Source organism: Erpetoichthys calabaricus, chromosome 1 (assembly GCF_900747795.2).
Source record: "Erpetoichthys calabaricus chromosome 1, fErpCal1.3, whole genome shotgun sequence".
NCBI lineage: Eukaryota > Metazoa > Chordata > Cladistia > Polypteriformes > Polypteridae > Erpetoichthys > Erpetoichthys calabaricus.
In genome coordinates, this window is record NC_041394.2 from 205763284 (window position 1) to 205777426 (window position 14143).

Here is a 14143-nt window from a genome sequence, read left to right on the forward strand (position 1 = left end):
AGGCTCTTTGTTCTGCACCTCAAACTGTGTGAAGAAGTTGTTCAGCTCATCCGGAAGGGAGGCATCATCATCACTGCTGTGTGGGTTGGGCTTGTAGTTTGTAATTGTCTGAACGCCCTGCCACATAGGACGTGTGTCTCTGGTGCTGCTGAATTGTTTGTTGATCCTCTGCACGTATGCCCACTTAGCTCTCCTTATAGCATGAGACAGGTTGGCTCTGGTCATCCTGAGGACGGCCATGTCTCCAGATCTGAAGGCTGCATTTCTGATCTTGAGCAGCTTGTGCACTTCTCTTGTCATCCAGGGCTTTTGGTTGGCTCTTGTGGTAACATCCTTGGTAACAGTAACATCCTCTATGCATTTGGAGATATAGCCAGTCATAGAGTCGGTGTACTCCTCCAGATTGATGGAGTCACCATTTATAGCAGCCTCCCTGAAAATGTCCCAGTCTGTCAATTCGAAGCAGTCTGAAACCGCACCATCCTGCCACACTCTTGTGGGCTGGTTTAGTGCGCTTCAGCAGGGACTTGTATGCAGGAACCATAAAAATGCTGATATGATCTGAACAACTGAGGTGGGGGTGGGGTAGGGCTTTGTAGACGTCAGGAGCTCGTGTAAATATTGTCCAGACAGCTGCCCGCTCTAGTAGCAAAGACTAGAACTAATAGGCAGCATATTGTTAAAAAAAGGTTACTTTGATGCCACAGCAGCCTCTAACTTTGCTAATATTATGCATGACCAGTCTGAGAGTATCGTTTGTTCTAATACAGCCAGCAATGTAACCAGTAAGGTGGACAATTTAAATGCTAGAGTGAAAGCTGTAATTGATATTGTAGCCCCAGAAAAAAATGTTAAAACATCCTCCAGCACCAAAGTACTGTACGTTGAAAGACTTATGCTCTGTCTAATCTGAAGAGGACATGCCACAGGGCTGAGTGTAAATGGAGGAAAACTATATTAGCAGTTCATTATGAAATATGGAAGGCACATATTACTGAATACAATAAAGCAGTCAGACTAGAGAGGCATCCTATTTTTCTAAAATTCTAAATTAAAATGCAGGAAATCCTTGTGTTTTATTTTCTATCAATCATCTTCTAAACCCAACTCAATCTGTGGATTGCTTCCTGAAAAGATCAAGAAAAACATGCAAAGCTTTTACTTTAATCACAAATGATATCAGAAGCAATATAATACATCCCTCAAATGGCAATTCCTTTGATCCTTATGGAGCTCACTATAGTGAACTAAATTCCTTCACTAAAGTAGGTTTACCAGAAATTCATAATTATTCAATTAAAACCCTCCATTTGTTCCCTTGACCCAGTCCCAACACACTTTTTTAAAGAGGTTTCTGATATGCTCATTAATAGTGTACTTGATATAGTTAACTCTTCATTAGATACTGGGGTCTTCCCAGATTCTCTAAAGACAGCAGTAGTTAAACCCCTGCTCAAGAAAAATAATCTTGATGCAAACAGCTTTCGACCCATTTCTAAACTGCCTTTTAAAGTAAAATTCTAGAAAAGGCCAATTTTAATCAGTTAAATAATTACTTGAATAAACACACCATTCTTGATAAGTTTCAGTCTGGTTTTAGGCCAAATCACAGTACAGAAACTGCGTTGGTTAAAATAGTTAATGACCTGTGGATTAATTCTGACACAGGTGACATATCTGTTCTGTTCTCATTCTTTTAGATTTGTGCGCTGCATTCAACGCCATAGACCACAGAATTTTTATTAATCGTCTTATCCAAAGGGAGGGTCTATCTTGTAATGTCCTAAATTAGTTTCAGTCTTATTTAACACACAGGAAATTTTTTGTTAATTATGGTGATTGTTGCATAAGGATCTATGATATTTTACATGGGATGCCACAAGGAGCTATTCTGGGCCCACTGTTATTTTCAATTTATATGCTCCTGTTAGGCCAGATTATGAGCTACATTCCTCATATGAAAATGTTGCTATAGAAATAAAAATGTTGTTTTTCATTTAAAGTTCTGGAGATTTTTTTCTTTGTCAAGATTGATTCCATAATTAATTGTTGTATGAGTTCTGCAAATTTTATCTGTCTGATTATATACTATGTTACTTTCTTGAAAAAAAAAAGTAAAAAGAATTAAATTAAACATTAACAGATACACCAGCACTTTTATTCTTTTCTATTGCTGTATGTCCTATCATTATACTGTGATCTTCAGTACCTAGGCTCATGTTTCACATTACCCATTCATCATAAGAATATTCCCAGATATAGCCTCGGAGTGCTCTCAGGTTTCACTTTAAATATCCGCCTCATTCTCACATTCAGACAAACTTTCTCCTTATTTTCTTCACAAGTCACCTCTTCCTTTGCCTGACTGATTCTCTCTGCCTGCCTCTCCTCTAACTGACGATGACTGAAGCCCAGCTATTTGTCTTACAGGATGAGTTCACCTGCTCACTGTGTCTTGAGACCCTCAGGGACCCCATTTCGATCCCCTGTGGACATAGTTTCTGTCTGAAATGCCTCACCAACTACTGGGATCAAAGCCAAGTGTGCAGCTGTCCTCAGTGCAGAAGGACTTTCACAACGAGGCCTGAACTGCACATAAACACTCTGCTGAGTGAAGTTGTCAAGAAATTAAAGAAGAAGGCAATTAGACGTCCTCCTCCTCCTCCTCCTCTGTCTCATAATTTTGCTGGCCCTGGAGATGTGGAGTGTGACTACTGTACTGGGAAGAAGCTCAAGGCGGTGAAGTCGTGTTTGACCTGCACAGCCTCCTACTGTCGTACTCACCTGCAGCCTCACTATGAGGGAGTCGCCTGGAAGGATCACAAGCTGACTGACCCAGATGTAAATCTCAAGGAGAAACTATGTGCTAAACATCAGAAAAGTTTGGAAATATTTTGCAAAACTGATGAGATGTGTATTTGTGCAAAGTGTGTAGTGACTGAACATAACAATCATAAAATGGTTGAGTTGGAAAAGGAAAGAGAGGAAAAACAGGTGAGTGCAGTTTAGCACTTAATAAAAACATAATAAACAACTATAGTTGAGTGATTTGTAAATGTAGTAAAACAGAAAAATCCGTTAGCTCATAGGAAGCTGGAGCCAATCCTGGTGAGACCAGTTATCAGGCAGCACACAGCTTGGGTGGGACTCTCAGCATTATCCATGTAGGCTGACATCAGCTGAAAAAATTGATTATTTCCAACAATTCTCTCCAGTAGATGCATATGAAAATAGCACAGGAAAACACTTTTATTACTGCCCCAATAATTCACCTTTTGCTGGTTTCAAAAACAATTTATTATGCAAATCTTTTTTGTGAAGTCATTGTCATTTGTAATAAATGTATTGCGTGAATTTCATACAATCTCTGGGTTTAAAATCTAATTAAATAAGAGTGTTCCCTTCTCATTAATTCTCTCATATGCCAAACTAAATTTTTGACCACTTTTTATTGTTTGTCTCATAACTATTTTGAAGAAAACATTCTTCAAACCTAATTCCTACATTATGCTGGAACACATCAAACAAGATAATAATAGATAGCTTTCTGTTCATCTTATAGTTAAGGGAATTAATATTGACAAAATTAATGGTCCCCCCAAAGCCTTAGCTGTAACTTTATATATCTGGAATTCAAAATGGGCACCTACTTGAAAGATGACTCTACCAAGACCGAAATAAAAAGGCAGCTCGGCACCTCCCAAATTTCAGTTCTGTTACTTGGCTAAAACTGAGGTTTTGGAAGGAGTCAGAAGTTACTAAAACCAAACCTGCTAAGTCACTCAAGGAAAATAAATCTTGTTCACAGTCCTCTGTATGCTTTGCTCTTTGCCCCACTCAACATTAATTACCTTCACTTTATCAGCAACCCAATAGTCCACCATTCACTCAAAATAAGGGGCTACTCAGGGATACACTTTAAGGCATGTACACTCATACTAGGTACCCCATGTATGATAATTATATATTTTGGCGTTCTTTAACTTATTCTGTGTTCAGTCTATGAATGTGACTAGGTATCCAGATCTTTAAAGATCTCTATAATACGTAAGGCGTATGTGTCCTTTGAAATATTCCATTTTAAATGATATCTTTCAGTAACACACTAATTTATTTTAATATCGGCCAGAATCTTCATTGAAACCAATTTGCCTGATGTTTCTCATCTTCCATTAATGACTGAACCTCAGATATTGCTGGCTAGTTGTGAAGAAGACAACATATTTGAAGCACTGTACTCCTAGATGATGATAATATATGATGAGAAAAGGATTCTTCCATTAAAATTTCAATAGAAGGAATGGAATTTTGTCATCCCTAAAACATATTGCTTTTCATTCTGCATAAAGCATGCCATGGATACCTAAAAAAATGTATGTCACTGACATATCTCATCTAAAACTGTCTAACATGTATCCAGGACTAGATACAGCTTGTGAACAAGTACCTATGTTGCATTTTTGTAATGCTCTACATTTAATCAATTTTGAGTTATACTGTAACTTCTTACAACTCCTTGGAATTGAGATCACTCTCATTTCAGAACAGAACCTGATACAATGATATTAGGCTGTAAAATATCTATTCTGGTATCATAAGGTACATTGCTTGCTTGACAGTTTATTTTGCTAAAGTGAATTATAGACCAGCCTCCATAACTGAATGTTAATCTTTGCCTGTATTTTTCAAGGGTCTAGAGAAGAAAAATAGGCCTTACTGACTTTAAAATTTCAGAGGAATTAATAGCATTTTATCAATTTTCCTAATTTAGGAACTATTCTTATCTTCACCAGGATTAAGGAGCTCTCAGGATCTGTCTTAACTTGCTAGGAGCTACCAGAGGGTGGTGTTCAGGCAGAGAAAGGTAGAATGTTTTGGTAACACTGAACAACAATGAACTCATAAAATATATTGATTTGACAGAGATGGAATAATATTTGTAACAAATATTTTACATCACATGAAATCTTGTACATCTATATGAAGAAGCCATGTGCTGTTACCTGAAATGAAAGTGTTGGTAATGTTACTCTTTTTGACCATGGGGAAAATGCAGCATTGTAATAGTGATGATTTGGGTATGTTACAACCAACCATTTGTTGAATTTTGCATGAACCTTACATGTGAGGTCATATGCAGATTTATACATTTCCCCCCAACTACACATGAGGTCATGCAAATCAATTTTTCTTCTAGGGTTGTTATTGTGATTGACAGCATGCACATAAACTGCATTGCCCCAAGTGTGGATGAGCAACCATATGTGAATTGCAAGTGATATCACAGTATCAACACACAGGTGGCCATAGATGCAAAATGTGTTATTCTTGATACTGTTGTGAAATGGCAACTATTACGTGCAGCTTAGCACAATATCCTAACTTATTATATGTTTTCTTTCTTCTTCTGATCCTTCTCATACTTTAAATATTATTATTATTATTATTATCTTTCTAGTTAAGCTTTAGAGTTAGTACTAGAAAACTACATAGCATCATCATGCTTTCCAAGGAAGTAATAAAATGCCTTCATGAGTGCCATTTTGTGGCTCGGGGTGCAATAAATGTGACATCATTCATTTCCAAACATGAACTCCTCGTTGGGAGTAGGTATAGAATACTTCACTACTTCTCATGTCATATTCTGGGGTGGGACTACTTTCTCCTTGAAGATTATTGTTTTAGGTGGAATGAGGGCACATCTGAATGTACGATTACTTACTGGAACGTTTTCGTCAGAATAAAGTATGTGGTGGTGTTGTTTTGTGCAGATAGTGCCAAGGCATCTGGGTTTTAAATTTACTATGAACTTTCACACAGTTCATCTTGGGGGCATACAAGCAGTATTTGCAAGTACAGTTTGTTTCCCTCATGTCAGCCTTTTTGTCAGGCAACAGTGAACCAGGTCACAGGAGCAGAGCAATGCACAATGCACCCAGCAGCTGCATGTGGTGCATGTGGGAGAAGTTGTGTGGGGTATACACATGTGAACACCATGAAATATGAAGTGTTGCATGTGCATGGGACTGCATTGTTCTTATTTGTAATCACTGGCCAGAGTGGAAAGGTGGAGGGAGAAAAGCCTGGCTTGAGCAATTCTGTGTTGGTTTTTATGGACTTCAAGTGAGGAGTAACTTTTTCCTTTTTTTGATTATTTGAAGTAAAATTAAAATGAAAAGAGAAATGAAAACTTTGTATTTGTGGGGTTGTGAGGCTGTTTTTATCACTATTTATTGTTTACTTAGTTAAAAGTGTACTGAACTGCTTGGTAGAAGGTTTACTTATTTATTTACTGATTTAATAATTGTAATTTGTTCACTATAAAAACTGCATTTTTACATATGCCCCTCTGTGGTCTGCCTCAGTTTACTATTCTACTGGTCTACAGTCCCATTATTTGATATCCATGCCTCGACTCCTTTAGGGACCTTTTTTAGAGACATTAGCCATCACACACGACTTCTCAATGATTTCTTGCAGTTTCCTGCTGATTGGCTGTTCCTGCTGCAAGATGCTCACATTAAGACTTGGGTGTCTCTTTAGGCATTGTGGAAGGTAGCCCGGACACAGACAGGCAGACATCGATGGTTCAAGCACCAACACACGTTTATTCATTATATACACTATTTACAATGACGCACACAACCCAGTGCCCCTGCACCAATCACCCTCAAGTCCTGGCCTCTTGTGCCCTTCCTCGGATGTGGCGGAAGTGCTGACGTCCAGGGCTCTTTAAGCATCCGGGCACCTCCTGGCGGTGATCACGGGCCCCTATAGGGTTGAGCTTCCATGCTTTGTTCCCATGGTCCCCAAACTAACGAGGGCGGCTGCCCCCTCATGGTCCGGAGGAGGCATAATCCCTCTTACGGTCTTTCCAGGCGTCCTGGCTGGGTATCGCCCCCAGCCGCTCGCCACGGCATGTTGATCAACAGTTTTCTGCTCAATTCTTGCTAATGGTTGACTGTCTCCTTATTTTGTCATTTGTTTCTGCCTTCTGCTTACTCTGAGTGGCTTTGTTTTCTGCTCCTGAACAGTTATCTGTGTTTTTATTAAATGCTTTTGATCAGTAGATAACTCAGTTGTGAGACTCTTTTGCTATTCACCATCTGAAAACCCCTTTGCCACATTGACATATCACTAACAGATGTCTACCACATTCATTGGTTACCCTCTCATTATATAAACATTATATAAACTATTGTTGAAAAAGTCAGAAAAATGATGTTATGGCTTAATGACCAACAGATGAGAGGAAACACAGGTCTTCAATTCAAAAGATCATTTGTGTCTGACTGTGTTACTATTTCATTCACAAGTACGCTTTCTGGAAGTGGTTCTTTCAACAATAGGAAAAACACGTGTTTGGGATATTGTGAGCATATAACTGGATAAATTATATGTGGATTATGCAAAATGATACTTTCTTTATGGATGTTTGCTTAGCTTTGGTCTTTATTGAAGTCTGTTGTAACAGGATATATGTTGTCTCTCTTCTCCATGAAAACATGACATTACAGATTTTGTTTGTAAATTACTACAAACAACACAGAGTATGTGTGTCAGATACCGTGTCAATATGAAAACCAGTGTGACAGAAAAAATAAGTTGTGTCACAAAATGTGCTGTAAAAATGTAAGAGCTCAGAAGGAGAACAAAATATCAAAAAGTGAAAGTCAATTCTGATAAGAAATTTGGCTGCTTGTGTTTAAAAACAGAAACAGCTGGAGTCGACACTGAGTGAAATCTGGAAGAAACTTGAGAAGAGAGAGAAGAAACTCAAGGAGATGAGGAGAGCAGTGGAGCAGATGAAGGTGAGATGAATAAGGATAACAATTTAAATCCATGAAAGATAAAACTAATAACTAATGGTAATAACATATTGCAACATAAAATTGTGAATTGACTCTTTATTGTGTCCTTCATGCCATTTCATTGCAACCAGCATTTCCTGCTTTATTCACTAGGGAGTCAGGCAACAGAATCCTAATGATCTTTGAATGTTCATCTCATTGAGACTTTCTTCCTGATGCAGATTGTCACTGATGTTCTGAATTTGCTGACAGCAAATGGTCACAAGATACCTTAATTCCTTGTTATTCATTTTGTGATCACAGCTTTATTTAATTCCCAAGCTGCCCCAAAATCTCATCCCGATAGTCATAGTTTCAGTTTCCTGATTCCCAAATCTCTTTAAGTAAAGAAGATCTTTCTGGATTTAGTCTTAAATGCAATTCACCTTAATGTTTCCTGGTATTCCTAAGATACATGATTTACCATTTAGATGAAAGAATTCAGTTGGATATATTTTATCAATGACTTTCAGAATTTAGACTTGGATTAGGTCCCTATGCAGCCTCCTCCATTAAATCTTCTAATCTTCTCAGTCTTATTTGGACTGATGTGTGGCACAGGCAGAATGTCTGAGATGACTACCTTGTCTTTTCTGCTCCTCAGCTTAGCACACACCTCTTTTGATATGGATAACACAATAGTCATCCTGCCCATAAGTATGACATTTATTCCGTCATGGCAAATAACAACTGAATTCAATCAAGCCACCTTCTACCTGTGTACCAGGAGGATGACACACCATACTGGACTCTCAGGCCATGGGGTAAACCTGTGTGTCAATTGCTCTAGTGACTAAGTCTCTGGCTATCATTCTCTCTGGAAACTGGTTTTAATGTGACTTTTGGAACTCCTCATCCCTGCCCACCAAACCAACAGAGTAGTTGTTCAGTTTATTAAGATCGTGAAAACAGTTGCACTCATGCAAATCTGTGTTGTATTATGCCCTTGTGCATTACCTTGCACTACGTTCAGACCATGACCCATCTTTTTAGGAGTACATATTGACTAAGTACAATTCTCTAGTCCAACACAGGCTAGTGACATCTTCTTCAATTTTAATTATCCTGAGCTGGAAGTAGTGGGCCAGTTGGCACCTCCCATAAATGTAGGACTCATGAAAGAAATCGTCAAAAAAGTCCAGCATCATATAGGAATTGTATTGTATTCGCCTCGTTTTTAAAATCTGTTTGGGTGCCTGTTACCTACTTTTAAAGTTCTAAATTTAATCTAACTACAGTAGTTGTTTAATACCTTTTGTCCCTTCTAAATGCTAAATTCTATGTTAAACATAATCTCACATTTTTTTCCCGTTGCCACTTGTGTGTGTGTCTTGATCTGTTCTGAAGTTTCCCATAACTCCTTGTGATGGTGCAGGTTGGCTCCTGGCTCCCTCTTCTATTACGGGAACCTCATGAACCCGACACAGTCAGTACCATAACCAAGATGAACTTGGCAGATAAGGACAAAACACACCAAGCAAGGGGATGATGAAAAGTACTTTTATTAAAACAGTGTTCAAAAAGTGCAATGCTTAATATATATAATGCAAAAATAAATAATCCAATTAAAACAAAGGTGAGATGGAGGTTAAAATCTAAATACATAAATCCATTAAAAATGGGGTTTAAAATTCAGGCAGAAAACTGTCCTTACTAAAAGCCTGGTGTCTTCTTTTAACTGGCAGCTCCCCTGCTTATCCCAAATGGGCCTTGCAGCAGAGGAGTTACCCTACTGACAGTGGCAGCTATCCTTCCACAGATCCAGGTTCCTGCCGTCCCCTTGTTACAGTAAGGCTCTCTCTCCAGACCTAGGCTTAGGTCGCCAATGGCCATGACACTCATGTTGGAGCTCACTTCCCAGTCCTTTTCGACCACTGTTGCTTTCCCAGTCTTCTATAGCGAGTCGTTCCTTGTAGCACGTATCACTCTGGCTCCCAGAATTTCTCAGCCAGAGCAATCACTCCTTCAGCCCCCAAGTGTCAGCCACTTGCTCTGCTCAATGGAGCTCTCTGTCCCAGCTGTGTGACATCCCGAGCCCACTCTCTTAGCTCGTTTGAACCTTCCTTTCTTTAATCTCCGTTCTCTTCTCGTTTTCCTTTCTCGATTCTGTCTCTCTCACCCTCATGCTTCCCCTTTTAAAATGGGAAGGGGGCACAGCTGTGGCAATCAGCATCTCCTGGCATTAATTAGGGTCTCAGGTGATCCTACACCTGTACACTAAGTGCAGGACCATCCATGCCCACATGGTGCATGGGAGCCGCTCTCGCCATGTTACCACTCCCCCCCACACAAAGACGCGAATACAGTAATTATTTATTCAAAACGCCAAACAGCCATGGACCTCAATTTACCAAACTCCTGTTTCTCTCTCTATACAACTGCCTTTTCACTGGTTTCTCTATCACTTTCTAGCCTAATACCACTGCCTACACAAGGCCTATAATTGTCAGTACCAGAGCCTTTAACTTTTTATGTCATTTTTTTGGTTCTGACTACAATACACTTACATTCATTATCCTAATCCAGGTTTCCAAAATTCCCAAAGGTATTGACAAAGCAGATCTAGCAGAATTCATTCCGTTTAAAGATGAGTCACGTACTCAAGGACGCCAATGTAAATAAAGGGGATTTGGATTTAGGACAAAGCCACAAAGCATTCCTTTACTCAAAGAGTAGTGGGAATCTGGAATAAACCAACCTAGTTTTATGTTGTCATCAGTTTGTTAACAGCACTGGAGTGTTTGTAGAGCATCCTAATGTTACTTTAGTGTTCAAGAATATGGTGTCTGACTGTCCAACATTAAGTAATAGACAAGAAAACAGCAATAAATTCAACACCACTTTGATGACAGAACCATGTGTGGTAGTGATTGGGTTAAATTTAAGGACGTTTGTGCACCCCCTGAAATATAACCAATGAAAATAGTAACTGAAGTGTGGAAAAAGAGATGGGAGGAAACTGGAGCACCCGAAGGAAACCCACACAGACACGGAGAGAACATGCAAACTCCATGCAGGGAGAACCCGGGAAGCGAACCAGGGTCTTCTTACTGTGAGGCAGCAGCGCTACCACTGCGCCACCATGCCGCCATTTACCTGTAATCAACTTCTAAAATAAAGACTTACAACTCTGAGTTCTTCAGTATAATAGAAAAAAAGATGGGGAAGGCAAATAAAATGAGAATCACTTGAATAACCTCTTGACACTCCATCTCTCAGTTTTGACATTATGACCAGCAGGAGGCATGTCATACCACACAACCTAAAATACACCTATTACACAGAAGTTTCTGAACCATAAAGACTCCATTTTCACATACTTACCTTCCAACACACAGGCTTTACTTTACAATACCTGTATGTCTTCTTAAACTCTCCTCCTCTAATCTAGTTGAGTGTTATCCCATTCCTGACTCCAACTCACCTGGCTGAGCAGGAAAGGCTGTTTGTGAAAGGCACACCCCATATGCACTACTGGGTTAGACAGACTCTGCTAGGACAGGGGGATGTTTCTCAATAACTCACTAGAGCATCTCTAACAGACCCTAACATGGCTGACTGTTCAGACTAGGTGCCCCATTCAGTCTTGCATTCAGTCTTAAGAGACTGGTAACCAACATAGGATTATTGTCTTGGGAGGCAGTCTCCCACTGCTTTTCCATTACTGTAGCCCGCCAATCTAGGGATGACACCACCAACCATCACAGCCTGACAAACCAGCCCATCCAAACTATCCTTTACAACATCTATATATCAATGAAAGTGTCTTCTGACTGGCAGTTATTTTTAGGTGTTTCAATTCAGTGTTTTTCTCCAACCAAGCAGATCTCTGTGAAAAAAGAGGTAGAGGAAAATAAGAAGAACTTTGCTGATCTTATTCGCTGCATTGAGGAAGCCGAAAGGAAACTGATTGAAAGGATCAGAGAACAAGAAAACAGAGAAGTGGAGAAGGCTGAAGTAGTCATGGAGTTACTTGAGAAGGAGATTGAAGAGTTGAAAAGGAGAAATGCTGAGCTTAATGAGCTTTCAGAGACCAAGGACCTCATCCACTTCCTGCAGGTAAGAGTGACTCTTCATGGAAAATCTGATCAGACTGGGGTGTATGGGACCTGAGAACATTTACTGTGAAATTCAAAAGATTTAAGGAGGTTTTACAACATGACAAGAACAGGCCATTCAGCCCAATACAGATAATCTTTCATATTCACCCTAATATTTATAATGTATACTAAAGTCTTCAAGTTCATGCTTCCATCTGCACCACAGGGCAACTTGTTCCATGTTTGTACTTTTAACTCCATCTTAAAATATTGCTCCTTATAAAATATGACATCACAAAGTTCAGCCTTGTGACTCTCCACTTATTTTGTTTGTGCAGTCACATAATTTATTTAATATTGGGACCAGACCTGCACACACTATTCTGGCTTTGGACCCACAATTTCTTCTTGATACTACTACATGGTCAAAGTTATGTGGACTACCCTTATAATTAGTGGATTCATCTATTTTAGCTGAACCCATTGCTAACTGGTTCAAACAGCCCTACAATCTCCATAAAGTAACACTGGTAGTAGAACTGGGATGTACTAAATAACTTATGACTTTCAGCATGACTCTGTGAAAGGATGCCACATGTTTGACAAATAGTTTTGTCAAATTTCTGCCCTGGTCAACTGTAAGTTCTGTTAACAACTCAACTAAAAAGTGGTAGGACATACAAGATCTGCAAGTGTTGAGTGCTGAAGCTCATAAAAAGCACATAAAAATCATTTGTCTTTGTTTGCTGAAATATGCTGTCTGGAGTGATGAATTGTACTTCACCATATGGCAATTTTGCTGGGCCAAATTTGGCTTGTTGCATGAATGCTACCAGGTAAAAGTATTGTGAAGGCCTTTTCCTGTTTCAACATGACAAAGCAAAGTCCATAAAGTAAAGATATGGAAGAACCTGTGTGACCTACAAAGAGCCCTAAACTCAACCTTTATGATTAACAGGAATGCTGACTGTACTGACTGCAACACCAGCTTTAAAACCCAGCAACTGGGCTCAACCTCGCTAAAGCTGTTGTGAGTGAATCAAAGCAAATCCCTGTAGCCATGTTTCACAATCCAGTGGAATGATGAGTGGAGGCTATGCTAGAACATTAGAACAATCTAGACGAGAACAGGCCATTCAGCTCAACAAAGCTCGCCAGTCCTATCCACTTAATTCTTCTAAATAAACATCAAGTCTAGTTTTGAAAGTCCCTAAAGTACTACTGTCTACTGCGCTACGTGGTAGGTTTTTCCAAGTGTCTGTGGTTCTTTGTGTAAAGAACAACTTCATAATGTTAGTGTGAAATTTAACCTTAACAAGTTTCCAACTGTGTCCCTATGTTTTTGATGAACTCATTTTAAAATAAAAGTCTCCATCCATTCCCTTCATGATTTTAAACACTTTAATCAATCACCTCTTAACCTTCTTTGCTTAAACTGAAAAGGCTCAGCTCTTTTAATCTTTCTTCATAATTCATCCCCTGTAACCCTGGAATGAGTCTGGTTGCTCTTCCCTGGACCTTTTCTAGTGCTGCTATGTCCTTTTTGTAGCCTGGAGACCAAAACTGCAGTACTCCAGCTGAGGCCTCACCAGTGCATTATAAAGCTTGAGCATAACCTCCTTTGACATACTCCACACATTGTTCTATATAACCTAACATTCTGTTTGCCTTCTTAATAGCTTCTGAGCACTGACGGGAAGCTGATAGCATAAAGTCCACTATGACTTCTAAATCCTTCTCATAAAGTGTATTCTCAATTTTCAGACCTACCATTGTGTAATCAAACCTAATGTTTTTACTTCCTATGTGTAATACTTTACATTTACTGACATTTCATCTGCCACTAATCTGCCCAAGCCTGTATGCTGTCCAAATTATCTGCCAATCCACCTATCTTGGTATCATCTGCAAACTTAACCAACTTTGTTACTTATATTCGTATCTAAATCATTTATATATATTAAAAATAGCATTGGCTTCAGCACTGACCCTGTGGAATGCCACATCAGACAATTCTGATAAGGTTCCTGTATGTGAGCCAATTCTGCACCGATCTAAAAACATCACCCTGAACTCCCATTTCTTTTAGTTTGATGCCCAACCTTTCATGTGGCACCTTATCAAATGCTTTCTGAAAGTCAAGATAAATAATATCATATGCTCCACTTTGATCATATCCTTTTGTTGCGTCCTCGTAGAATTCCAGAATGTTAGTAAAAAATAACCTGCGTCTTCTGAACCCATGCTGACTGT

The 14143-nt window shown here is 39.2% G+C and overlaps 1 protein-coding gene across 1 annotated transcript; it reads left to right on the forward strand.

Moving 5' to 3' along the window:
• Window positions 1-2361: 2361 nt before the first annotated feature.
• Window positions 2362-13602, forward strand: LOC114655847 (E3 ubiquitin/ISG15 ligase TRIM25-like). The gene is made up of 4 exons (XM_051928155.1): window positions 2362-2994; window positions 7716-7811; window positions 11676-11909; window positions 13570-13602. Exons 1-4 carry the CDS (start codon window positions 2401-2403, stop codon window positions 13600-13602), a joined length of 957 nt encoding a protein of 318 aa, XP_051784115.1. The 5' UTR covers window positions 2362-2400.
• The last annotated feature ends 541 nt before the right edge of the window (window positions 13603-14143 follow it).